Source organism: Triplophysa rosa, linkage group LG9 (genome assembly GCF_024868665.1).
Source record: "Triplophysa rosa linkage group LG9, Trosa_1v2, whole genome shotgun sequence".
Classification (NCBI taxonomy): Eukaryota; Metazoa; Chordata; class Actinopteri; order Cypriniformes; family Nemacheilidae; genus Triplophysa; species Triplophysa rosa.
In genome coordinates, this window is record NC_079898.1 from 15,453,210 (window position 1) to 15,479,549 (window position 26,340).

Consider the following 26,340-nt stretch of genomic DNA (forward strand, 5'->3'; position numbering starts at 1 on the left):
TAGCCTGACATCTAGTGGGGAAAGTGAGTTATTGCAGAAGTTTGACAGCTGGCTATGTCACTCGTGTACTCAAGTAGGGCTGGTACAGTTTTAGATAGAACAGATTGTGTAATCCATGAAAATGGAGGGTGTAGATCCTGATGTAGTTGACATATTACATAAAACTATTGAAGAGTTGGAGGATATATTGCACGGGGGTCAGATGTCCTGTAACCATGTTGATGAAGTGTGGCCTAATTTGTTTCTAGGGGACATGTAAGTGCAATTCTGTGTGACTTTTATTGTGCATTAATTAAAGGGAGATGTGACCATTTATTATCATTGTTTAAACAGGCACATGTCTCATGATAGGTATGGCCTATGGAGACTCGGTATCACTCATGTTTTAAATGCTGCACATGGTAAAATGTGTTGCAAAGGAAGTGATGATTTTTATGGGACAACGGTGAAGTACTGTGGTGTGCCAGCCAATGACCTGCCTACATTTGATATTTCACCATTTTTCTACCCATCAGCACACTACATTCATGAAGCTCTCAGCACAACTGGAGGTATATGTATAATAATAACATGATTATTAATAAATACATCTCAATTTAAATTTGAACGGGTTAATTTATCCATTGCTTAAATGTTCTATTGTCTTGGATATTAGATATGGTTAACATAGTTATAAATATTTGAATAATTATTCATTGCTTCAAATATCTTTTCCCACCAGCTAAAGTGTTTGTTCATTGTGCCATGGGATTGAGTCGTTCAGCTGCTCTGGTCTTAGCTTACTTAATGATACATTGCAATTACTCTCTGGTGGATGCAATCCTGAAAGTGAAAGAGAAAAGATGGATTTTTCCAAACCGGGGATTTCTGAAGCAGTTGATAACACTTTACAACGAATTATACTGCAAGTCAGAGTCAAAGTAACTTGCCTGCCTCTGTTAGAACATGACTAAAATACAGTATGTAAACTAAAATAGATAATTATTTAACCGTTATCAAATTCTCATTTAAAATGTCATTTAAAATTATTTATCATTAAAAACATGTTAAAATCGAACATTTAATTAACTTCCCAATAACAATTTCCATTATCATTAATGATTTAATCTTTATATTATCAGTCATCATAGGCTACTATCTCTGTCTTCTGTTAAATGTAGGCTATTTGAAAAACTAACGAGAATCCCAGTGCACTCATTGTATTAATGTCACTAAAATTCTGAAATTAACTAAGGTGTTTCAAACTATGCAAATGTCATTAAACTAAGCTGATGAATAGCAAACGTTGTTTCTTCTTTCTTCAGTGCGTACAATAGCCCAAAGAGGCATGTTTAACCAACACAATGTCCTTCATTGTCCCGTCCTCTCGTCATCGAATGAATCATTTCCAAGGGTCACATGTAGAACAGACCACGATGTTCTTTAATCAAAATAGAATAGACAAGGGTTTAAATTTGGACGAGGATTATATGCCAGTGGTTGTTTCCACGGGAAAGGTGTAAACAATAATCACTCGGTTTAAAAAATAAACACATAACTCTTCACTATGTATTTTTAATACTGTGGCTATTCTTCGAGCATCATTATTCCGTAAAAAAATTATAACAAATACAGCTTCCGCGGAGGCATGAAGCGTCACGTGATACTGTTTTCCTCGCGCACCAGGAAGAACCAATAACAGATTGGAAAAGGCATTTGTTTAAATCTTGTTGTAGGTCGTTGTGGGGGTTTTTTTCATTTCAAGTACCAGTCTTTGGAATTAATAGATTTGAAGTGTTACATGCAAATATCAATACGACAAAAACGTACTGAGATTTGAATGCGACTAAATGGAATATTGGCTGTCTGAGCCACCATGCGCCCCCTGCAGGAGGACACATTGTACATAATTTCGCAGTAACATGCCGCCTGATTTGTTTTACGCACAGACACAGAGATGTTTCAGAGGCATCGGGTGACAGAGCAGCGTCATAAAGAGCACCTGTTTGTGTGGATCACGACGTGCCAAACGGTTTATGTATGCTGAACGTCACGAAGACAGGAGAAAAACAGTAACTCGTGAAATCTTTGATCAGTCTGGGTCAGCCGCGAAGAATGACAGCTCAGAAAAATAAACACGGAATTCTGGCTATTAAAGAATTGGAAAATATTCTAGACACGTGTAAAGTTGAATTAACTCAAGTCGACGAGGTCTGGCCGAATCTGTACATCGGAAACGTGTAAGTTAAGCATACGTAATTAGGCTATGTCATGTTAATAGCTGGATTATCGTAACCCTTATTTAAACATTTCCTACAGTATGTCCAGATAATTTTGATTCGTTTTTATTATATTCCTATTTTCTAGTACGATTTGGGAATAAACTATAAATCTAACATACTATATTACTGTGGGATGAAATCATTTATGCAGTTATTCACTTTTATTAAGTGTCATTCACTTGTTTTAATAAGTGGCTGTCCTGTTACATAACATATCTGTCTCTTTATTACAGGGCCATTGCTCAGAATAGAAATGCTTTGAAGAAAATGGGCATCACTCATGTTTTAAACGTTGCCCATTCAAAGCAAGGAAGCATCGGGGACCAAAGCTATTATGGCAATACAATAACATATTATGGCATTCCAGCAGAAGACTCCTCATCATTTGACCTTAGTGTGCACTTTAAACCCGCTTCTGATTTTATCCACAAAGCTCTGAAGAAAAAGAATTGTAAGTGACTAGAAAGAATTGATCTTAGAATTAAGTTGATATTCATAGAAAAAACATCTGTTGCTAAACAGGTACTGTACTTAACACTTCAATTCTCAATGCTTTACTCATTCTTTACCAAAATTATTTCTGTTACAACATATAATAGTGTTGGGCATAATGTTGAGCATAGAAAACTAAACTTTTCTGTACTATTCTATATTTTGGGGAAATAAAATGAAATCATTTATAGTGTTTTTTTTTATAATTACAGTATGTATTTTCCTAATAGGTAAAGTGCTCGTTCATTGTATCATGGGAATGAGTCGGTCCGCTACGTTGGTTCTAGCATACCTCATGCTGCGTCAGCGTCGTACTCTCCGTACTGCCATCCAAACGGTGGTCCTGCGGCGACCAATCTATCCCAACAGGAACTTTCTGAGCCTTCTCTTGGATTTAGACATTCAGTTACAAAGAAAGCGAATGTTATGTCCCATTCTCTGACATTCGTGTTATGAGCAAACAAACAGCCAAGCATCATTTGTAATTGCGGTAGAGGGTAACCACCATTGGTATGTTTACATTATTTAAGATGATTTATGTGTTGTGCTGTTGTTACAAATACCCCCCCCCACCACCATGTGTGCCTTTCAAGTGTATTGTTTGTATAGACTGTATTTGTACTTTGCCGTACATTCACAAAGTTGTTACATAAAAACTGAGAATTTAAACGCTTTAACACTTTAATACTGAACCTTTAAATGTCGTTTTAATATTGAAGCTTCTAATATAGACTTACATTTTCCAGAATGGAATTCCAATGTAATATAAATGATTTTCATAAATATATGACATTGCAGCAATATATGCTGAAGCACATAGTTTACTACTGCAAATATCATCTAATAACAAATTAAGCTGTATTAAGTTGTGGTTTATGAATCTCAGCATTTGTGAATACTAAGAAAAAACTCACTGTCAGCAGTATGGCTTTTACTTCGCTTTTGGCATCCAAATTTGAAGAACTTACTGGCCAACCTCAATGTCTTTCTGTTGACGTTATCATGAAAGTCTTGTTTCAATGAATGAGCAACTCTCTGATGTGGTGTTTTAGTGCAGCCTTTTTGTTTTAATAGCAGAATAATGTGTTGCATTCAACAGCATCAGGTCCAGTGTGTAGTTTTTTGGAGGATCTATTGACATAAATACAATATAATATACATAACTATGTCTTCAGAGACCTTACATGATGAAGCCTTGTTTTTATTACCTTAGAATGAGCTATTTCTATCTACATACACTGCGGGTCCCCTTGCATGGAATTTACCATGTTGTTTCTACAGTAACCCTAAACGGACAAACTGCTCTACAGAGCACGTTTCGTAAATACAATATCTCCTTCTGCAACGACACAAAAAAGTGAGGACATCTTAGCCCTGTATCAGTTGCTGTAGTGCTTGGAAAGGGAGGGGTAAGTGGTGGAGTGAGCCATTAATTGCAATTTGCAACCTCACCACTAGATGCCGCTAAATTTCATGCACTGGACCTTTAATGTACATGAACAGTTTTGTCTTTAATGACAAAAAAATAATGTATAGTTTAATTCAACAGAACGTTTCATTCATTTACGGCAGTTATACAGTACATGCTCTAACTGTTATATCTTGTTGAACGTATAAGTAATATCATTACTGCTGGATTCACGTGTCACAAAACAGGGTGCCAAATAAACTGCATAATTTTACACACTATCAAATGTTGTATTTTTGCACATTTCATTTCTAACATGACATCAGAAGAATGGTAAAGCACAATAAGTGTAATAGAAATCAAGCTTATGCCGGACCTGCATCCGAAACTACAGAAGTCATATTTCTTGTTTCTGAAGTCATGCAACCACTTGTAATATAAAACTGTCTGATGTATAATTAAAAACAGTCACCAAATTGGCTTGAATCCAGTAATCCTTATTGGAAAAACCCTGTTTAATCGGTTATTGTCAACTTCTCCCTCAATTCTCCAATTCCCCTGTGAGACAGTGTATGAAACTTGTTGCCAAGCTGAATGCTTAAATATGAAGTGTTAGCATACAAAACTGTACAATTAGAAACATTCAATAATAAACAGTCTAAGTGCTGTGTATCAAATATTTGTTATTCGGGCATAAGATCAGATGTATGTGTCTAGACTGGGTACAATTTTACGCACTAAATTTTCCCAGCAGGGTGCAGTGTTGTGCCATGAATAACATTCAAGAACCAGCCACACAGAAATTTCTTCCAGCATTGTTATCAGAGAAGATCCTGCTATTTTTATGCTAAGTGACCTCCCGCAATAATTTTCGTTTTGACTGTTATCCTTCATTAGCGCACACAGACTTATTTTATGTGAGGTTTTAGCACATTCTCAAAACAATTGCTGTACTGATAAACACATCATGGGTTGAAATTTGTTCTTTGTCACCTTGCCAAAGGCATTTCATCATGCGGATATATTTGAGAGACCCCCTCACCTCACCCACCAAGACTGCAATAGAATAACATTAACCCACACAACCCGAAACGGATTCTCCCAGACCGGCTCTTCCTTCAACCACCCTGACAGCTTGACCTGCAGCTGTGCAGTCAGAGGAAGCCAGACCCACACGAGTCCCCAGACACGCATTGCTTTCAGGGAACATTCAATTAAGACACTACTTTGCTTCCTGATTAGCTGCTTGGCATCCACTGTATGTGTGTTGATAAATCATGGAAGCGGTTGAGAAAAGACACGGGAAACAGACCTTGCGTCTAAGACAAGTGCGTGTATATGAGAGACTGAAGGAAGCAGCTCTGCGTGGGCTCAAGCCAAGTCTTCTCTCCTGATGTGACTGTGGAGGAACGAGAGGCACAGAGAGGGTGACACCGATCACCGCATTACTGTCACACAGGCACTCTGGAAAGCACATGTATCTGTAAATGATTACATTGTGTGAGGGTTCTCTCAGGGAAAACTGTCAAGCCTTGGATATCTGAACATGGATAAAAATAACAAACAAACAAATCAGCCCACAAGCAACGTATACTTGAAAGAGAAGATTTTTTGAAAAGCTTAGTTGAAAACATATAACATGTATGTTGCTATATGACTGTTTACTTTGAATTCAAAGATGTATGAAAGCGAAAAGGCCAAATGAGAATATCGGGAATGATTCATGAACCACAACAGATATTTTGAATTGATCAAAGCTGGACCGTTGGTGGCACTTTACAATAAGGTTGTATTTGTGAATATTAGTAAATACATCAACTAACATGAACAATATAATTTATTAGCATTAATCCCTCTTCATGATGTCAATACAATTATTCATGTTAGTTCATGGTGCATTAAAGGAACAGTTCAGCTAAAAATAAAACTTTTGTCATCATTTACTCACCACCGTCAAGTTTTTGTATACATTTCTTTGTTTTGATGAACACAGAAAAAGATATTTGGAAGAATGCTTGTAACCAAACAGTTCTTGGCCACCATTGACTACCAAGAACTTTTTGGTTACAAGCATTCTTCCAAATATCTTTCTGTGTGTTCAACAGAACAAAAAAAATACAGGTTTGGAACAACTCGAGGTTGAGTAAATGATGACAGAATTTTCATTTTTAGGTGAACTGGACCTTTAAGTAATGTTACCAGTTACAGTGTAATTTTTCAGCTGTTTGTTTCAACATCATTTTTTAAGTTGACACAACTGGCAACTAGTGAATTTGGTCTTTCAAAGTGTTTAACTAGTTTATAAGTTGATTTGATAATATAGCTCAACTTAAGAAGATTCATTGAATTAATGCAACAACAACATCACATTCTTTAACGTTTATCGCGAGATGCAGCGCGTACTTGAGCAGACTGAAGTTTTCATTTTAAGGCAGCCAGGTTACTAATTATTTGAACCAACTTGTTTGTTTTACATTGTACAGTGTTTGATTTTAAATACTGAAATTAACATGAACGAAGATCAAAAATGCTGTAAAAAATATAGTTCATTATTAGTTGTTAGCTAATTGATTAACTATCATTTTCAAGAAATACAACCTTATTGTGAAGTGTATCACATAAAGCACATGAACCAAGTTCTACATTACACTGTTTCTCTTGTTTCCCAGAACAAGTACTTTAAATACAAAAACAACGAACGTCAATATTAAAATCTGCTGCGAGTTACTGTGATTCTTTAATGTTTGAGGTTACAATAATAGCAAGTAATAAGTAGATTTTAAGAAGGAACAGGTGTACGTGGCTTTCACACCCAGGCCATTAATTCCTTTTTATTAGCTTCATAAAGCTGTAATTACTATGGGGCTCAACGCTTATTTTACTGGCGCAGAAAGAACAACTCTTAGTTAAGGCTTTTCCTGCTATACACACATAATCTGAAGCAGTTCAGCACAAACTGTGAAGGGAAGACGTATCATATGTACGATAGAGGTTATCTGACATGCTCCAATTACCAAACATGAACTCGCACGTGAAAAAATTGAACCATTTATCAAAGACCCGCCCTCAAGGCATGTGAAAGGAACATCTGGATTTGAAGAGTGTTTAACCTAACAGCTGGCTTCACGTGAATGAGACCTCTCGAGATTATGCGGATTAGCCTACACAATGACTCATGATAAAGATGTATGCATGCATTAGCGGCTACAAACGGCCCACTTCTACTGTAGCTTCCTCTGAGTTATCTGCATTATGGAATCTAGCCTAGATAAACACAATACCTGCACACTGGAGATCAGAAAATTCTCAAAACACTAAGATCATTGTCTAGGGAGAGACAGCGCTCGGGAGCTTTCTAAAAGCAAACTCGACTGCCCGCTGAAACCTGGAAGAGCTCTTTGTATCCAGGGAGGTTTATAATTATACACCATTTAAAAAAAGAAACAGCCTCGAGAGACATATCTGTGGACTGGCTGTCGACAGCGTCCCTGACCAAGGAGAGAAGATCAGGCAATGTGAGAACAGGGAAAAAAAGACAGACCGGCTGCAAAATGTAAGTTGAAAAAAGGAAGCGGCTTTTAGAAAGCAACATTTCGGTGTTTTAGAGAGCTATTATGGAAGCTTACCTGTGTGAAGCGCTCATTGCATGTTTTCCAAGCCACAGCTGAAGCTGTAAACACATTTGCCACAACAGTCAAGGAATGAGATTTCATAAAGAGCCCTCAGTCCGTATTCTCTTTAATGATGTTAAGAGTGGAGTGTCAAAGCACTCTCAGTCTCTTAGCAAGTAGAAGATTTCACAAGCAATGGCCTCAGGTGGGCTCGGCTTGTTTGACGGGCCCTTTGAAATAAAGACGAGGTCAAAATGCATGTTGATCTTATTACCATGATAGTATGAACAGAACTGTGCCATGTGATGTCTGTACATTCTGTCATTGCGAAACCCTGTGAACGTTTTATCTCTGCACATGCACAGACAATAAACATATGCCAATAAAATAAGTTTCATGTCTTTTTTAGGATGTCTCACAAGCAGTTGTGCGAGTATGAAACGCCATCCGTCACCGAACTACAGAACTTCCTGTTGGATGACAGACGACCCACTGGACATGTCAACCATGTGTGGCCTAATGTGTACATTGGCAATGAGTGCGTATTAGGTTTTCTATTCACATGGAAATGTCCATCGCGGCTCTCAGCAGCGTACAATACTTCTTGTGTTCTCAGGGTCGCGGCACGAGACAAGCCGATGCTGTATAATATGGGGATCACACACATTGTGAACGCTGCCAGTGGACCTCCTCATGTCAACACTGGACCTCGCTTTTACAGAGATATGTCCATAGATTACTATGGAGTTGAGGCTGATGATTCTTCAGAGTTTGTCATGAGCGTGTTCTTCTATTCAACGGCGAGGTTTATACGGGCAGCGTTATCAAAAAATGGTGAGTCGAGCTTTTGGAAACCTGAGATTCCTTCAACATTCCTTGATGCTATCGAACGTTCAGATTATACCCACCAGCACCAGCATGTCTGATGGTAACATACAGTACAAGTAATTTGCCACATCCCGTACAAAAAACAAGTTTTTATATATATTTAAAGGATACATATATCATGCTTATATATATTAAGCAGAACATCACTCTTTAAAATAAACGTCTTGATTCTGCTCTGTTCTACAGGAAAAGTGTTAGTCCATTGTCTGATGGGAGTGAGTCGTTCAGCCACCCTGGTGTTGGCCTTCCTCATGATCTGCGAGGATCTGACTTTAATGGAGGCCATTAAAGCTGTACGCCAGCACAGGGATATCTGTCCTAACCCCGGCTTTCTTAACCAGCTTCGACATCTTGACATGAGCCTCGTCCGAGAGAGGAAGAGAAAACTGGAAGCTTACAAATTGTAACTGAAAACTTGGTAACAATGTGCTGAATCCCATTTCAAGAGCATGTCCCTTAAGGGCCTCCCCCAATGGCTTTGTCCTAGTTCTATTAGGCCTGATCTTATTTGTTAATATCTTTCATACCGCAGCAGCAAAGTGGGTATCAGAAGACAAAAGTGAAGGGTTTCCATATAAACAGTAAATAAGTTACAAAGGGCAGTGGGGTCACAAAATAAATGGCAGTTTTTTTAATCTCTTCCAGATGAGACATACTTTGAACTTGTGTCGAAATGAGCCGGCGAGCATGTTTGGCTTTTTTACTGGAGTGAAATGAAACGTTCGCGGCTCGCTCTTTATCATGGGAAGGTGGAAGAGGCATGCATGCTTAAATGTCTAAAGGCTCGATCCCCTGTAGTGACTTTCTAATGAGCATCATATGCTCCAACATATTTACAGTTTCTGCTCAAATGCGTTGGCGACGTGAGCCACAGATATTTGTCATGAAATTGATAATCAAACAGGAATGCTGTGATTATAGCATGTTCAATTCTAAGTCCAATGGAACAGACCATAATCCCGTCACATTGTTCCCTGCAGGTATTTCTATCAAATAAATCAAAATGTACTGCATGAGTTACGTGATGTTTTGTTTTGAATGAGAAGTTCAGTTCATTTTCACTTAATTTCTCATCGGTGGCTATGAAAGAAAATATGATTACAGAAGCAGAAAGGTCAGACTAATATGTTCAATAACATTACTAATTGCTTCCATGAAAATATGCATCACTCAACACGTGCATTGAATTACCTGAACATGTAACATATAATTCATTCCATGGATTTCAAATTCATTTTTAAACAGAAACGCTCCTAATGACAAACCGCTGGCCTCTCAGTTTCAAGCTAAATACACGACGGCATCACTATCTGACCTGAGGAGTCTGCTGCTGACCAACAGAAAGCCTTTCGGATCTGTCAGTTACGTATGGCCGGGACTGTATATAGGAGACGAGTAAGTAATGAAGCATGTGTCATGAGAAAAAAGGCACACTAATTCACAGTTCCTGAGGTTTTAAAGTTTACTTTATGAATGAATGATGTAATCCAATGCTATATATTACAGAGATAGTTCACCCAAGAACGAAAATTTTGTCATCCTTTACTCACCCTCAGGTTGTTCCAAACCTGTATACATTTCTTTTTTCTGCTGAAGACAAAAAAGATATTTGTAAAAATGTCAGTAACCAAACAGATCTCATCCCCCATTCACTGTCATGGCTCTGCTTCCTTAGTCATGTTTTTCTTGGTCCTGTAGCAGAGCCATGGCAAGGTCTTTGGTTATGTGTGGAGAGAAACTTATTATTGTCCTTTTGACAATAATATGCGTTCTCTCCAGTGTCCTGTCATTGGCCCCGCCCCTCTCGTTTCCTGTATTGTCTCCCTCTTGTGTCTTATGTTCTACACCTGCCCTTGCTCGTTATCCCTCGTTTGTCTTCCCTATTTAAACCCTCATGTTTCTTTGTCCTGTGTTCGGTCATTGTGTTTGGTGCGTGTGCTGTCTTGTTCTCGTCCAGCGTTAGTATTATTGCCTGTTCCTGTTGTATTGTGAGTCTAGTCAAGTAAGTCTTTTAGTGTTTAGTTATAGTTTGTCAAGTGTTTCTCAGTTTAGTCCAGTTTTAGTCAGTCTATGTTCTGTTTGAGTTGTTTCCTGTTTTCTTGATTTACCCCATCGTGGGTCTTTGTTTTGTGTTTATTTTCTGTTAAATAAAGCTTTCTGTTAACCCCTTCATCCCCGCTGCCTGCAACTGGGTGCTTTCACCACGTTCATGACAGAATGACCGAGCCATTCAGAACCCAGCGGGCAGCAAGATGGACGGCACGGCGTCGTCCTCACGGTCCGCTCAAGCCCGCTTGCTGCTAGGTTTCCGCCAGGGGAACTACGGGAATCGGGAGTTCGCCGGGGCATTCTCGGCGGTGGCTGAGAGGGCTGAGTTCAACGAGGCAGAGTTGAAGACGATCTTCAACTGCTGCCTCACTCAGCGCCTCACCCCGTCTGAGAAGAGGCTGCTGGGTCCCCTAGGGTTCGCGGCAATGGTCAGGTTCGTGGCCAACCGGGACGATCCCGGGGGTGGGGTTCCACGTGGGACTTCCACCTCGCGGTCGATCACGCCGGAGGGCCTCGACCTGACTGCCGCTGCCCGGGGGGACTCGGTACCCTCCGGCTTGAGCTCCACGGTCCCGTTCACTCTGGTGGCGCCGGTAGCGAGCGGAGGGAGGGATCCGGGGATGACGTCGGCTGATTCCTCCGCTGCGGAACTCCCTCCGGTCCCCACGGATTCGCCAAGGTCGGCTATGGATCCGGTGGTGCGGAGAAGGAGGGAGAGGCGCAGCGGAGGAGCGTCCACGCCGGTGCAGCCGGCGTGCGCCGGCGTCCAGTCCGGTGCGGGCCGGCGTCCGGCAGCCGGCGTCCAGTCCGGTGCAGCCGCTCCGCTGCACGTCCGCGTGCAGTCGTCCGCCGGTGCAGCCGGCGTCGCCGGCCAGTCCGGTGCAGCCGGCGTCGTCGTCCAGTCGGTCCAGCCGGCGTCCAGCCGGCATCCAGTCCGGTGACCAGTCCGGCATCCAGTCCGGTGTCCAGCCGGCGTCCAGTCCGGTGTCCAGCCGGCGTCCAGTCCGGTGCATGCCAGCCGGCGTCAGCTGTCCAGCCGCTTCCAGCCGTCAGCCTGCCAGCCGGCCTTCCAGCCGGCGTCAAGCCTGTCCAGCCGGCCTTCCAGCCGGCGTCAAGCCTGTCCAGCCGGTTCCAGCCGGCGTCAGCCTGTCCAGCCGGCCTTCCAGCCGGCGTCAAGCCATGTCCAGCCGGCCTTCCAGCCGGCGTCAAGCCAGCCGCGGCCTTCCAGCCGGCGTCAAGCCATGTCCAGCCGGCCTTCCAGCCGGCGTCAAGCCATGTCCAGCCGGCCTTCCAGCCGGCGTCAAGCCCTGTCCAGCCGGCCTTCCAGCCGGCGTCAAGCCCTGTCCAGCCGGTCCCTGGGAGACTCCCAGGGCCAAAGACTGTTCCCCCCGGGACTCCTCCTAAGTCCCCCAGGACTCAGCGCCCTCGAGCGCAGCCGGGGACTGGGACTGTTCCCCCCAACCCTTTGGACTGCCCCTATGAACTCTTGTTTTGCCCCACCCCCCTCCCATGTTTGTTATTTTTGTTATGCCACCCCAGTCCTGTAGTCTTGTTGTCCTGTCTACCCCTTGTCATGTTCACCATGTTTGTCTGGTTTTTGTCTTTGTCTCGGTCTGCCTTGTCTTGTCCGTCTACCCCTTGGTGAGCACTGGAGGTGCTCATTAAAGGGGGGGCTTCTGTCATGGCTCTGCTTCCTTAGTCATGTTTTTCTTGGTCCTGTAGCAGAGCCATGGCAAGGTCTTTGGTTATGTGTGGAGAGAAACTTATTATTGTCCTTTTGACAATAATATGCGTTCTCTCCAGTGTCCTGTCATTGGCCCCGCCCCTCTCGTTTCCTGTATTGTCTCCCTCTTGTGTCTTATGTTCTACACCTGCCCTTGCTCGTTATCCCTCGTTTGTCTTCCCTATTTAAACCCTCATGTTTCTTTGTCCTGTGTTCGGTCATTGTGTTTGGTGCGTGTGCTGTCTTGTTCTCGTCCAGCGTTAGTATTATTGCCTGTTCCTGTTGTATTGTGAGTCTAGTCAAGTAAGTCTTTTAGTGTTTAGTTATAGTTTGTCAAGTGTTTCTCAGTTTAGTCCAGTTTTAGTCAGTCTAAGTTCTGTTTGAGTTGTTTCCTGTTTTCTTGATTTACCCCATCGTGGGTCTTTGTTTTGTGTTTATTTTCTGTTAAATAAAGCTTTCTGTTAACCCCTTCATCCCCGCTGCCTGCAACTGGGTGCTTTCACCACGTTCATGACATTCACTGCCATAGTAGGGAAAATAAATACTATGGGAGTCAATGGGGGGACGAGATCTGCTTGGTTACTGACATTTTTCCAAATATCTTCCTTTGTGTTTAGCGGAACAAAGAAATTTGATGTAAATGATGACAGAATTTTAATTTTTGGGTGAACTATCCCTTTAAAACTATATAGTTGATCCTTTCAGGTCCTCGGCTCGTGATAAAGGACTCCTCGCTGATCTGGGAATCACTCACATTGTAAACTCTGCCGACGGAGCCCATCGCATCAACACGGGCGCTGGGTTCTACACAGACATGAGCATAACTTATTGTGGAGTCGAGGCTTCAGATCACCCACAGTTTGATTTGAGTCAGTATTTCAGCCCCACTGCATCCTTCATTAAATCAGCACTGGCACAAAACGGCAAGTCTGACTTTCTTGACCTCCAATTGACCTTAATTTGTAAGTGTATAAGTAAATAGAGACAGGAACAGTGGAACAGTATTGCAATACAATAATTGTATTGGGTGGATAGTGTCGATTGTGTCAATTTTTTGTGCTGCAGGTAAAGTGTTGGTCCACTGTGCAATGGGAGTCAGTCGCTCTGGAGCTTTGGTTTTGGCTTTCCTCATGATGTGCAAAGATCTCACCCTCTCAGATGCCATCATTGCTGTTAGATTGAACAGGGACATCTGCCCCAACTCAGGTTTTCTAGAGCAACTGAGAACTCTGGATGAACTTTTAAAGCAAAGAGACAAACAAAACACTGAAAAATGTCATCAACTGATAATGACAGTTGAGTTGAGTGGTGCTTGCCTGTGCAAAACTGTCAACTGTCTGTTTCTAGGGTATTCCGGGTTGTTGCTATGCTAGGCAGATCTCTTAAAGGGATAGTTCACCCCAAAATAAAAATGCTGTCATCATTTATTTATCCTCATGTCATTCAAAACCTGGATATGGCTCTTTCCTCTGTGGAACATAAAGAAGATATTTTGAGAATTTTCTCAGTGGTTTGTGTCCATACAATGTAAGTCAATGATGTCATGTGTTGTTTGCTTACCAACATCCTTCAAAATATCTTTGTGGTTGGCGTAAGAAATAAAGTCATTTTGGAATGATATTAGGGTGAGTGAATGATGAAAGAATTTTTATTTTAGGGTAAACTGTCCCTTTGAAAAAACAAGTTATGCCCATAAGTAGTAGTATGAGCAATGCTAATAGTGAAGCTTAGCTTTGCAAGCTAGCTAATATTGACCTATGTTTTAACGCATAGGAGACATTGAATACGCAGCTTTATGTCAAATATGTCACAGACATACCTATAATGTTTCCACAGTGATAACTATAAATACTGTAGCTATTGTGCAGCTCTATCAGGCATGAAGAATGACGTGCTCTCCCAATGCAAACATCATTCTTTACATGCTATACAGTACAGTCATAGGTTATGTATTTTTAACATACTTGAAATAAGTACATAAATCGTGGTGTTTGACGGCTGACTGACACATCTTTTTGGAATATACGTGCTAGAATGATTCGAAATTCATGAAAATTAAGACCTCGTTTCACAGTAATAGAGCTACTTTTGTAGGAAAGAAAGAAGATTTCAAGGTTGAAGGAATAAGTGAACCTGACAAAACAGCAAAAGGAATTCAACATCACCAATTTAATGACTTCCCTGTCAAGGTGAGTGATGGTTGTGACTGAGGATGAGGGGAGGAAGAAAAAACATCCAGCGTTGATGGTTTTGAAAACCATCCCTCTCCGGAGATGATTCATGTGTCCTTTTCACATATCTGGGAAGCGAAAAGCAATTACCATTCCATTTGCAGCGGCCAAGCTCGTATTACAGAGACTGTGTTAAACTCGGTTCAAAAAAGAAACACCTTTTGGATTAAATTACAAGCAGCGCTCTACAGAGATTTCCTATTTTTGTCAAATTTAGTCACTGGGTGCCAGGAAGGACAGCTGCCTGTAGGAGGGCTCCTAGCAGCCAGTGGAGGAAGGGAATAATTGGCTTGTGGAATTGGGCCCAGGCTTTACCATCTCCTTTGGGACAAAAGTCAGATTTACTGGCCTTTGACTAAATCAGCCATTTTCTATGCTTGCATCTGTCTAACAAGACTTAACATATGCATAATTCGTCATCAGAATATGAATAATCATTCTAGAAATTTGCTTAATGATGCTAAAAACATCTTGTTACTTCCAGACTTCGGCCATGTTCACACTTGACTTCTTTTTTGACAAGAAAAAGTTGACAATGGAGCTTTTTTAGTATAAAAAATACAAATTTGGTTACAAATAGCAGCAGGCAATGTTCAAAGATAGCATTTGTGCACGAAGGTTAGCTAAGAGAGACAGGCTTCATAGGCAGCAAAAGAGAAGTCTATTTGAATTATAAACAGAGAGCGTCTTTGCTATAACCAATCACATATTTAAAAAGTACAATACTAATTTCTCGCTAGAAATGCAATCAAAAGTTATTGAAAGTGAAAATTAAACTTATTATGCTCCAACGGGTGTTTTGGCTGCCATTCAATTTTTTCGAGCTTGAGCCTTCTCGACCAATCAGGTTCCTTGCATGTTGTTACGACAGGTCTCTGTTATTGGTTAACTGTGAAAAAGGTACTTGATGTAGTTTTTTCAGAAAAGTTGAACTTTTTTCAACCTCAAAAGACACTCTGAGCTAAAGAAAAGATGCTGGCGTTTAAAAAAGCGCTCAGGACTTTTTTGGAAAACACGGTTTACTCCATAGGATTATACTTTTTTGATTATACTTCAAAAACGAAGTCAAGTGTGAACATGGCCTTAAGTGGCATTTCAGGAGAAATGTAGAAATTTAATTATAATGTTTCATAAGTGCAAGTAATTATTTTTTTATTCATGTGCCCTCATAATCTTTAATTAAAAACTAGGGCTGTCAAAATACAATTAATCAATTGCAATATAAGTTTTGATTGTATAATTTGTGTGCCATGTACACACACACACGGGACTAAACTGGAGGTGGGCTTAATGTTGCAATCAAAAGTGGAGCATTTTATTTGGAAGTTTTGTTTTTCCGTTAGATTTCCGCTATATAATCACTCAGTTGGGTTACTTTCTTCAAGTTGTAGGGCTGCTTAAAGGCTATGTGTAAAGATTTAGTCTATGACACATTCCTCATATTCAGTTAGTGACAGCAGCAGGATATCAGTGGTGTTATGCTACAGGGAATGAACATCAGGAGCCGAGGGACAGCATGATAACAAGCTGAAGTGAGATTCAGTGTACTTCTGCATGTGGCACATGCGCAACTCCTTAATCAGCCCGTGCACTGTGTGTTACTAAGGTCAGGACTCAAAGATCAATAGCCTAAAAATATCATTTCAAATGTGTCTGCCTATTCTGGGCCAAGCAGCCCCTCGGCGTTTGCCTGGAACAAACCCAGACGGTTAGACTAATTCCTGAGATAAGAACCTTGGAGAAATTATTATACGGCATATTTCGGAAATTTAAATTTGAACAGTTTGTGAAGAGTGATGGAAGGCAGGTCTGATCTTGATTCCATTTCATGTGGGTAAAGCCCCTATCTGTAGTATATTTGCACATGCATACAGAGAATTGACATCTGTTTTGACAGAGTATCTCATCTGTCATATCAGTGCGATCATGCATGCCTCCAGGCTCTTACAGTAATGATGTTTTAAGACACTGACATGGCATGCCTTGTGAAAATAATTAGTCAAGCGTTTGCTTTCAGGATAAACCAATAGAGCTTGCACATCAGAAAACAGCTTTGACATCTCAAAGATCTCTTATTAGGTGGATTAAACCCATAACATGCTAAACCATTTAAAATGACTTAAAGACTTGTATGTTCACCCAACAGGAACAAAAGAGATACAATCTATATATTGCTACTGTATATTAGAATGCAATTAGATTCATAATGTTAATTTCTAGTATAATTTGACCTAATGAAATACAACCGAAGCAGAATATTGACACATAACGTCTGGCCCAACGTCTACATTGGAAATGTGTATTACATGTAAATTTACCCCACCTATGTCAAACAGATTGATATGTAAAAGGTGCCAAATATTATGTGAAGAACTTCACTGTATGCTATTCATTTTAAGACCACAAAAGCTTGCTCAGATATTTCAATTAGAAGACAGGTTTTGACTGCCAACATTAGACATGAATTAAAACATTCTGTATGCGACAAGAGGAAAATGAAATAATGTTAATAGTACCAAAGCTTGAAGACCATTGATTTCTGGAGTGCAGGCTTAGAACATCTCTACTTTAAACCTCTACGAGTTTCTCCACCCTTGAGCTCAATTTATTGACTATGCACTCAGCAAAGCAGAAAGTAAGTAAAGAGAGAGACAGGGCATGTTAAATCTCTAGATAAGAGGCAAGTAACAGGCACTCAAGAACTCAATCAAGTGAACCCTGTAGAATTCAAATGAGGCCCAAAGCAGAACTGATAGAGGCATGTGTTCTCTTATAATTACTGCTGACCCATGACGTTTTCCATGTTGTGTTGCTAATATAATGTGAACTGAAGTAAATCGAAAGCATTGTCTTCCACTGCTGTGAAGTATTTGATTTATATGCTGTTGTAGAATTGATCAGACCATTAAAAATGAACATACAATATTTTATTCAGGAAAATAAAGGTTTATGCACTTGACAAAACTGTTGCCACGTATGTGTCACGGTTGGAAACAATTTTGTAAAATTTTTTATTTTGGCTGCAATAGTTCCATTCAGTGAGTCACAACGAATGAGACAGTAGACACGTTTAAGTCTGTCAGTGGCTCATCATAATTTATTTTCTGCTAAAATGTACAGCATTTAAGAGACCGACTAAAAAGGTAACTCATAAATACAGGACTGTTGCTCTGGTAATTAGTACAGTCAGGATTATCCTTATACGTCAAACTGCCATTCTGTACAGGTACAAAGGCTACAAAATAAGCTATACAAACAGACACAGATACAATTTACCTTTTTACATGCCATCTGTTTTGTCTATCAACAAGGCTACTGCTCTACATTTCAGTAAAATATAAATCAGATGTTTTATAAAGATAAAAAAAATCTACAGATGGAATGAAAATGTAAGTTTAAAGGCATTTCATAAAAGACCGACTTTGGAGTAAATTGACACTCGATAATCATTTTGCAACTCTGCCCCCCCCCCGAAATGTTTTCGTTGACCCTTTCCCCTTGATTTAGTTTTCTACATATACATGTACAAATACTGACATTTACTGTTCTTTGCTATTGTGACAGAGATTGCTTTAAATTGTATAAAAACAGAAAGCTGCCTCAGGTAAAGAAACTTGTTATAAAGTAACAAATTATACACAATCAGCAATAGAACCTTCCAAGCTGAACATGACGATGTTTCAAATCTTTACAGTATTAGAATCAACAAAAATAGAGTTTCATTTTTTTCCTTCCATACGAGGGAAACCTAACCAAGGCCATACATTTAATATAAAATCGCTTGCTATTAAGCACAACACTGTACAGTACTACTCTGATGCACTGTCACTAACAAAGACGTTATAGCATGCTAAGTATAACCTTACATTTAAAAAAATATAAAAGTAGATTTACAATAATTTAAATAATATGAAGGCATGAGTACAGACTTACATATATAACCTTGCGATTGCTAAAGGTACATTGAGAAAAAGGCTTTTTTGTCCAAAAACATACGATGCAGGCACATTTAAAGGTTCCATAATGCAGGTTCCAACTTAAAGAAATGTAACCTCCGTGAAACTGCGATGCAGTTAGCGGGAGATTTACGCTTACACAAACGTTACATTTTTAAATCTTATGCTGTAAGGCTTCCCGTAAATAGGGGAGAAAAGCTAAAACTTAGCCGATAAACAAAATGTTTTTTGCATTCTTACCAAGTGCTGGTTCTTTCAGAAAGATCCATAAAAGCGAAACATTAACAAGGAAAAGAAGAATAAACAAAATACCTCAAAGTCAACTAGCTGACTTGCTAACAAGCTTGTCGCTGATTATCGTCTCATATAAGGCCCGTTTAAGGGTTGTTTGGACATGCCGGTATTCACGTAACCATGATGGCCCGCTGGGCTGTACATCATATTGCCGTGGGGAGGGGCCTGCATGGGCTGCTGTGGGTAAGGCTGGGTACCCATCATGCCCATCTGCATAGAGTACTGCGGAGATTGATTCATATAGGTAGGATTGCCATGGTAGCCCCCGTTCATCATGGGCTGCGTCACTCTATAAGTGTTCATCGCATTAAGAGGCGCCATGTTGACGTTCATCGAGTTGACGTTGTATGCCGGAGCGGGCATGAGGTTCACCCCCATGTTCATCCGCGGCGCCATAGCCAGAGTCCTACCGGGAGCCTGCATGGCTACAGTCTGAGGACCCCTACAGTACATCTGCTGCTGGTGGTGGGGTGGCAGGGGGGCCGATTTGGAGCGAATGGACACCGTGTGATGGTGGGGATGATTCTTGGGAGCCATTTGCGTTTGGAGTCTCTGAGAGGAGGCCAGGTTCATGTTGTTGCGCTGCAGCATCATGGGGGGTGGAGTCATGTTGGGGGGAGGAGTCACAGTAGCCTGCGATTGAGGGCCTCCTCCGCCTGTGACGGCATGAGGAGGTTGGGACAGAGACACCAATGCGGGATTGTGATGGCCGATTTGCGTGGACAGCGAGCCGTTGTTGTTTGCATAGGATGTGATGGAGTGCGATGCCGAGTGGCTGAAGGGCAGGGGGTGGTCCATGAGGGTATTGGTGAGCTGTTGGAGTTTAGCCAGACTGAAGGATGCCGAGGACTGCGTGTAGTGTCCGCCTCCATACTCTCCTTGGCCCATTCGGTCATACAGGCCCAGGTTGGTGGAGGGGTTGTGGTTGGTAGAGGGGTTGTTGGATTCCGGCAGTTGCATGGGTGGAGCGAAGCTGGCAGACATGGAGCAGTGGGACAACGTTTGCTGGTACTGATGTTGCGGATGTTGATGTTGATGATGCTGATGGTGCGAATGGTGTTGGTGGTGGCTGTGGTGATGACCGTGGCTGTGCCCGTGCGTGTGCGGATGGCTGGGCTGCCTCTCGGGCACACAACCTTGTGGAGACTTCACACTGCATCCCTGAGGGGAGCTCATGCTGGTTTGCTGGAGCATGCTGCAAGCGCCGGTATTGTTCACCACAGGACCGGCCATCTGCTGGGACACAGCACAGCTGCTCTGACTGTGGCTGCCACCGGAGGAGAGGTTGCCATAGGAACAGCTGCTCTGGGAAGTGGCGCCCGCTCCTGCACCCGTTCCACAAATGCTGTTGCCCAGCGTGGAGTCGTAACTGCTGGGATTCTCGTAATTCTCGGTGGTGCTCTCTATGCTGCCAAGGTCGCTGAAGCCGCTGTCCACAACCTGCTGTGAGTGGTCGGACACCGAGGGCACGTCCATTATGGGGCTGGTCTCCATGTTGTTATGAAGCGAATGCACGGAGACGGCGGTACCCTGATCGGGGCTGATCTGAGTATAGCCGCTCTCCAAAATAGACACCGCCGGGCTGTTGACCGACCGTACAGACTGGCTCGGGTGTGAATGGACAGAAGACAGAGGGCTGCTGTGATCCGACTGCTGGCAGTCATCCACCGGGGTCATCTGAGGGCTTTGCTCGACATGCACGTACCTCTGTAGGCTGTGGGAGGCCTCTTGAGTCTCCACACAGTCTTGAAAGTGCCTCTCCTGCTCAGACTCTTGAGTCAGAGACTGAACCGCTTGGGCCGTCTCCATGTCAAGCTCAGGGCAAAGGTTATGATCCTCTTTTATTGCAGGGGTCAATGGGCCCATATGCTTTTCATCAGGCTTCTGAGTGTTGTCCTCCTCCTCCGTTTCAGAGTCCGGAGGATGATCAGAGTCCACAGTGCCGCCCTGTTGCACGTCCAAGTTGTTGAGAGTGCCTTGAGACATGAGCTCTGCTGAGCAAGGAAGAGATGCATCCACAGGGCTTGGCTGCAGTTCAGCAGTTTTATTATTACTACTACTAGGAATTGTAACTGGCTCTATGTCTTCAGCAGGGACTCTTTCTGGTAGTGACACTGGATCCTCCATCCTCTGTTCGTGGCTGTCATCCTCATCATCTGCATCGTGATCATCCACGTGAGTCGATTCTGGCTCTTCGTCCTCATCCTCTTCCTCATCTCGTACACCAGAGCCTTTCCCAACACCGCTTTCTGCGTCATCCTCCGGCTTTAGGTCCTTGCTTTCCTCTGGATTCTGTGTTGAGTCAGCATAGTCCATTGGACCTGATGACGTCTCATTGGTCTCATCACCACAAGGAGAATTATCCACGGTGTCAGTGGATTCATCCTCGTTCGCCTTGTGAGACTCGGGCGGCTCAGGGCTGTGGGTTTCTGAAATGCATGCGTCCAGCTCTGGGTCCTCCGGCCTGGGGTGTCTGAAGGACTCGCATGGTTCTGAGAATGAGGCAGGGCTGGGGGCCGGCTCCTCCTCTTGTTCCTGCTCCGCAGTGACCATTGGCGTCTCAGGAGGCGTGTAGAGGTTGAGCTTGAAGCCCATTTTGCGCTCCTTCAGTCTCCATTTGGGTGGTCCTCTCTTGACACCTTTGGGCCAGCCTTTCTTTCGTTTTACTGTACGAGGATTGTCCTGTTTTACTGCTGCAGAAACAAAGAAAACAAAAGATTTGTATTAAACAACTGAGCATTACAATGAAAACAAAAATGAGCTGTCAAATGATTCAAATTGTGATTTGTTTTTAAGCTGCTAATGTAGTGCCTTGTTATCACTAAGAAAACTAAACAGACGTAATGTGTAATTATTAGATTTGCCAGTTTATGTGTATTACACTTACAATGTAAATTTATGCAATAACGTTCCTTACTCGCTTCACATGAAAATGTTTCTGAAGCTGCATTAAAATGTATGACAAATGCAAACATGGAAATGCAAAACTGCTGTAATTCAATAATAAACACAACTTTCCTCACACTTAATGTTATTTTACATGTATAAAGATTCATTCGCCCTGGTGTTCGCATTAACTCCTATAAACAACTGTTTTACACTGATTGTAACATTAAGTTCTGCTGTAATGAAAACAGAATGGTATAAAAATGTCTCACAAAAAGAAAATTCTGTCATTATTTACACGCCCTCTTGTCATTTCTAACCTCTATGACTTTCTTTTTCTGCAGAACACAAAGGATGATATTTTGAAAAATGTTTGTAACAAAAAACTGTTGGTACCCATTGACTTGCATTGGTTTTGTGTCCGTACAATAGAAGTCAATGGGGAACATTTTTCAAAATATCTTTTGTGATTTGCAGAAGAAAGAAAATCACAGCGGTTTAAAATGACAACAGGGTGAGTAAATGATGACAGAATTTTCCTTTTGAAGGTGAAATAATCCTTTAACTTTGATAGCCAGATAAAATGAAACATCTATAGCTTTACCTTCCACATTCCCTCCTTTACATTGATTCAAGTGATTGTCATCTCCACATCTCCTTGGTCTACCAGGCCGACGCACGGCAACCCTCTGGCTCTTCTGCTCTTCCTCATCTTCACTTCCGCCCCTCCTGCTGGGCTGTGGCAGAGGACTTTCTATATCCGAGTTGTCAAAGGGCTCATCCAACACCTCTGTTCTCTCCGAGATGGTCTCAGTGGTAACACTGCTGTTGATCCTTATTCTCCTTCGGCCTCTCTTCCGCCTCAGAGTGGGTGTCCGCTGGAAAAAAAAACAAATAAATTTACTGTGACAGAGAGAATATTTACAGAATTGCATATTGTATGTTTGAAAACAAGCGATGCTTGAGAATGGAATAAATACTGGGAGATGTCAAAGCCTGTTAGGCTTAACAACTGTCATGGCAAGAACGGGGCACTTTTTTTGTTGAACTGTCCCTGGTGCCCTCTAATCCAAAAAGCAGAGGTTTGGAGGAGACAGATTCGGTCAAGGGCGATGCTAAAGATAGGGAAATGTGGCTGCGTTGTGAATGGGTTGCTTCATGATCTAAATGCAAAAGCCCATCATTTAGACCACAGCGCTGCACCACAGGCCATTCATTTGGAAAGCTTAAGCCTGCCCAAAACCCCAAATGAGTGTGTGCGAAATCAAGCCGACCACAAGTTCCTCACAACATGTTCTCCCTCAGGCATTCTGGGATAGCAGTATCCCAATGCAAATAACCGTGCGGAATTACGTGGTGACGGAGAGCTAATATTTCCCACACAAATCATACAAATAATTACTTATGGGTTTAAGGAATGATGGAAATTTCTGGGATTTTGTTTTTTCCATCCCAATCCCAAATAGTGACTGGTCACATATGGACTTCAGCTGAACACAACTGCATTCACTCTAGAAAAATTGAGGTAGTGACAGATTTACATTACATTTGAATCTGAACAACGTGTTGTTAAACACAGTGACGGAACTTTCTTTTAGAGACTGACAGCGAGTCTCAAGCGATACAAGATGCAATGGATCACTCTTATAGTCTCTTTTCACCATTGTTTTAATTCCACTGGACCTGTGGTCTGGAATACAACGGCTAAATTGGTGTCCATGTGCATCCATGTTAGTGCTAAAATGCTGGGATGGTTACTACTATATTGACAATCATTACAATTTGGAGTGATTCCTGCATTCTGCACCTCATTGAAATGCGAATGATACTGCCAAAACTTGTGTGTACAAAGGGAACTGAGGACACAGAAAACCTCACAAGAAATGCATCTCTCTAGAGGTCTTTACCTTTCTGTTAAAACCCTGCCCAGACTGAGACTTGATTGCATCGACGACTTTGTCGTCGTCATCGCCATCATCATCATCACTGCTGCTTTCCTCGCTCACTTCGAAATCTTTCCCTGCAAACACAGGGTCTGAGTATCTTCTGCTAAAGTTCTTGCACTTGGTCAGAGGAGGTCTGCCGGTGTAACCCATCCCGCTTGCCGAGCTCTTGGTTGACGCACTGCAGTCCGCACGGTCCCTTGCCTGTCAGTCCACACAAACACAAACATGAGCTCGCCTGAGCCGCCTAAAACCCGAGCAGACAAATAACATCTCACTTTGCTTTAACAGCACCCCTGCAGTGCAGAGATTGTCTCCTGATTAGCCGTTGATCTCGGCAACATTTATTTTTAAGCGGCTGTGGAAGATTACATTTCACGGGACATTCAGAGGCATTAATAATACAGGGCTTTGATTTAGGTCACTCAGGAAGTCGGGATGCTGTTGGACGTGCTTTCAGTTATATGTATGAACTTGGCCTGAACTCCAGAACGGGAAATGATGAGATAAATTTAGCTTGCTTTAAAGCAAGCGTCATTTCAGAGCTAATAACGCAGAGCCGGAAGGAATAGGCGACATGCATGATCCACCTATGCTATAGGTTTCATTTCAAACACTGGTTTCAGAAACCAGAGCAGCATTTATGTTATAAATCGTGTTTGAGTATAACATTATGCAAAAAGAGTCAGGTTCAGTCAGAGGCCAAAAGAGAACAGAAGATTCTAGCAAATCTCCTGCGTGTCTACCGTAATATCTGTGGCAAAAGGTTAACAATACAAACAAAGAACGTAGTAATTTGATGCGAGACGACTGTAATTGTAAACTGGACGGCAAGTTAACCAATGGAATGTTCGAATAAAGTCTCTGCACATGCTTGGAAAACAGAAAATATCCAGGTGGTTTATCTATATAAATAAAACAGACCATGAAGTGTACTTAAAAAAAGCCTGCATCAATCAAACACTTCTTTATTACAACACTCCGTCCTTGGACAGACAAACGGCATAAATAAAACTGGGTTCACAAACAGTACAAGCGCTCATTGAAGCTCTAAATCAAATCACGAAAAGAGCTTTAAGCCAATGGTTACCTGTGCCGCAATGGCCTGCAGCTCCTCTGATGGGCTTCTGCAGACCAAAGCAGGAGTCCAGCTCAGACAGTCAGGGTCAACCTCATGAAGACGTGGCCTCGCTCTCAGTCTTTCCATATGTTCCAGAATGAGCTGATGTCTCCGCACAACCACAAACCTTAAATATATGGGAACAAAGGAAAGAAATATAAAAAACTGTATTCACGACAAACACTACACCATAATTCCTAAACAATGCTGAAGAGCAACATGTGCAGACATGCATGTCCGTGTTTACTGCACATAGTCTGAATTAAAAGTATTGGGATAAAGACACGGTTTTGTGAAAAAAGAAACAAAACTACACTATTGTGTCATCTTTGCTGGCAGCACGCAACAGAGTGACCAGCATAGTTTGAGATTTTGATATACATGTACAGTATGTGTATATATATTAGAGGTGCACCGATTGACCAGCCAGAGATCGGAATCGGACGGTTTTTCGTATGATCAGCCGGACCGGTGACCGGCCGGTCAGTCTCACATCTCGCTGATTCCAAGCCGATCTTCTGTTGCCCGTGATGCGGGCAAGAACGTCACAGCCGTCATACACTCAAATCCGCAAGTAAACATGTAAACGTGCGCAAGCACAGCCTGTCTTTCACAGCTCGTTTATACTCACATGTGTGTCTCTGCTGACTGACGCGCATCTCTCATGTCAGCTGACTGCACGCACTTGCACACGCATCATGTACTGTACAGACAAAAAGGTGCACTGTAGTTCATCTCTTGCTGCTCCGTATACATGGAGAATGTATGCTAACACAAAAAACTGCAAATACACATACATCTTTAGAGTAGAATTCACGCACAAGATTTTTAACTTTTTATTGAAGTTGCAGCAAAAATCAAGATAAAGACAATTTATTTTACACTTCATAAAAATGAAATAAAGCAATGTTAGTTTCATAAACAGAAACAGACAAGAATAAAGTTGAAGTATTTTATTGTTATCTTAGACTTTTGTGAGATGAGTACAAAAATGAAAAAGGTAAATTAAGTGACATGTTTGGTTATATTTTATTATTTGTACTTCTTTTCAGTCACAGAGTTCTTCAATTTAAGAGTTGTTTGGGAAAGAGAAGATTCTGTAATTTAATGCAGCTTGGAGAACTGCATTTAGGGAAATTTGGGGAAATTGTAATGTTCAATCATTTATGTAATAAAACTAAAAAAAAATGTGTATTGAAGAAAAGTTAATATGGTTTTATATACCGTATACTGTCAATTATAGTTTGTGGATAGAAAATCGGAATCGGCAGGTTACACATGTAATAAAATCGGAAACCGGAATCGGCAAAGAAAACTGCAATCGGTGCATCTCTATACATTAGTGCTGTCAATCGATTTTTCTTTTCTCCATTGGAGTTTTGGGTTCCTCGCCACCGTTTGCATACTGTTTTGCACTGTTTGCCTGGCCGGGGGGCTGCTTTATTTATTTTAAAGTTTTACTTAATTAATATTACATA

At 41.7% G+C, this 26,340-nt stretch overlaps 4 protein-coding genes across 8 annotated transcripts in view; 3 read left to right on the top strand and 1 right to left on the bottom strand.

Moving 5' to 3' along the window:
• The first annotated feature begins 99 nt into the window (after positions 1-99).
• si:ch211-223p8.8 (dual specificity protein phosphatase 13A family protein) lies at positions 100-1,285 on the top strand. The gene is made up of 3 exons (XM_057342717.1): positions 100-255; positions 334-551; positions 722-1,285. Exons 1-3 carry the CDS (start codon positions 116-118, stop codon positions 922-924), a joined length of 561 nt encoding a protein of 186 aa, XP_057198700.1. The 5' UTR covers positions 100-115; the 3' UTR covers positions 925-1,285.
• Positions 1,286-1,947: 662 nt separating this feature from the next.
• On the top strand, positions 1,948-4,706 carry zgc:153981 (dual specificity protein phosphatase family protein). The gene is made up of 3 exons (XM_057342718.1): positions 1,948-2,219; positions 2,495-2,712; positions 2,984-4,706. The coding sequence occupies exons 1-3, from the start codon at positions 2,095-2,097 to the stop codon at positions 3,193-3,195; spliced, it is 555 nt and encodes a 184-aa protein (XP_057198701.1). The 5' UTR covers positions 1,948-2,094; the 3' UTR covers positions 3,196-4,706.
• Positions 4,707-7,620: 2,914 nt separating this feature from the next.
• LOC130559561 (uncharacterized) lies at positions 7,621-13,889 on the top strand. Its single transcript, XM_057342716.1, has 7 exons — positions 7,621-7,714; positions 8,182-8,310; positions 8,389-8,606; positions 8,847-9,063; positions 9,906-10,055; positions 13,138-13,355; positions 13,498-13,889. Coding segments are annotated over exons 1-7 (1,242 nt in total). The 5' UTR covers positions 7,621-7,712; the 3' UTR covers positions 13,806-13,889.
• Positions 13,890-17,584: 3,695 nt separating this feature from the next.
• Positions 17,585-26,340, bottom strand: part of kat6b (K(lysine) acetyltransferase 6B) — a 40,912-nt gene continuing 32,156 nt past the window's right edge. For all 5 annotated transcript variants that reach the window (XM_057341692.1, XM_057341696.1, XM_057341694.1 and 2 more), the window contains exons 14-17: positions 24,833-24,989; positions 23,707-23,946; positions 22,404-22,677; positions 17,585-21,606 (exon numbers count right to left, since the gene is read on the bottom strand). In XM_057341692.1, the coding sequence (XP_057197675.1) occupies positions 18,974-21,606; positions 22,404-22,677; positions 23,707-23,946; positions 24,833-24,989 (3,304 nt within the window). In that variant the 3' untranslated portion in view covers positions 17,585-18,973. The remainder of the gene's footprint in view (positions 21,607-22,403; positions 22,678-23,706; positions 23,947-24,832; positions 24,990-26,340) is intronic.

Coding starts and splice junctions, on each gene's coding strand:
- LOC130559561 (XM_057342716.1), top strand. Junction 8,311..8,388: donor AATGTGTACATTGGCAATGA/GTGCGTATTAGG, acceptor TTGTGTTCTCAG/GGTCGCGGCACGAGACAAGC. Junction 13,356..13,497: donor ATCAGCACTGGCACAAAACG/GCAAGTCTGACT, acceptor TTTGTGCTGCAG/GTAAAGTGTTGGTCCACTGT.
- zgc:153981 (XM_057342718.1), top strand. CDS start 2,095: ATGACAGCTCAGAAAAATAAACACGGAATTCTGGCTATTAAAGAATTG. Junction 2,220..2,494: donor AATCTGTACATCGGAAACGT/GTAAGTTAAGCA, acceptor TCTTTATTACAG/GGCCATTGCTCAGAATAGAA. Junction 2,713..2,983: donor AGCTCTGAAGAAAAAGAATT/GTAAGTGACTAG, acceptor TTTTCCTAATAG/GTAAAGTGCTCGTTCATTGT.
- si:ch211-223p8.8 (XM_057342717.1), top strand. CDS start 116: ATGAAAATGGAGGGTGTAGATCCTGATGTAGTTGACATATTACATAAA. Junction 256..333: donor AATTTGTTTCTAGGGGACAT/GTAAGTGCAATT, acceptor TTGTTTAAACAG/GCACATGTCTCATGATAGGT. Junction 552..721: donor AGCTCTCAGCACAACTGGAG/GTATATGTATAA, acceptor TTTTCCCACCAG/CTAAAGTGTTTGTTCATTGT.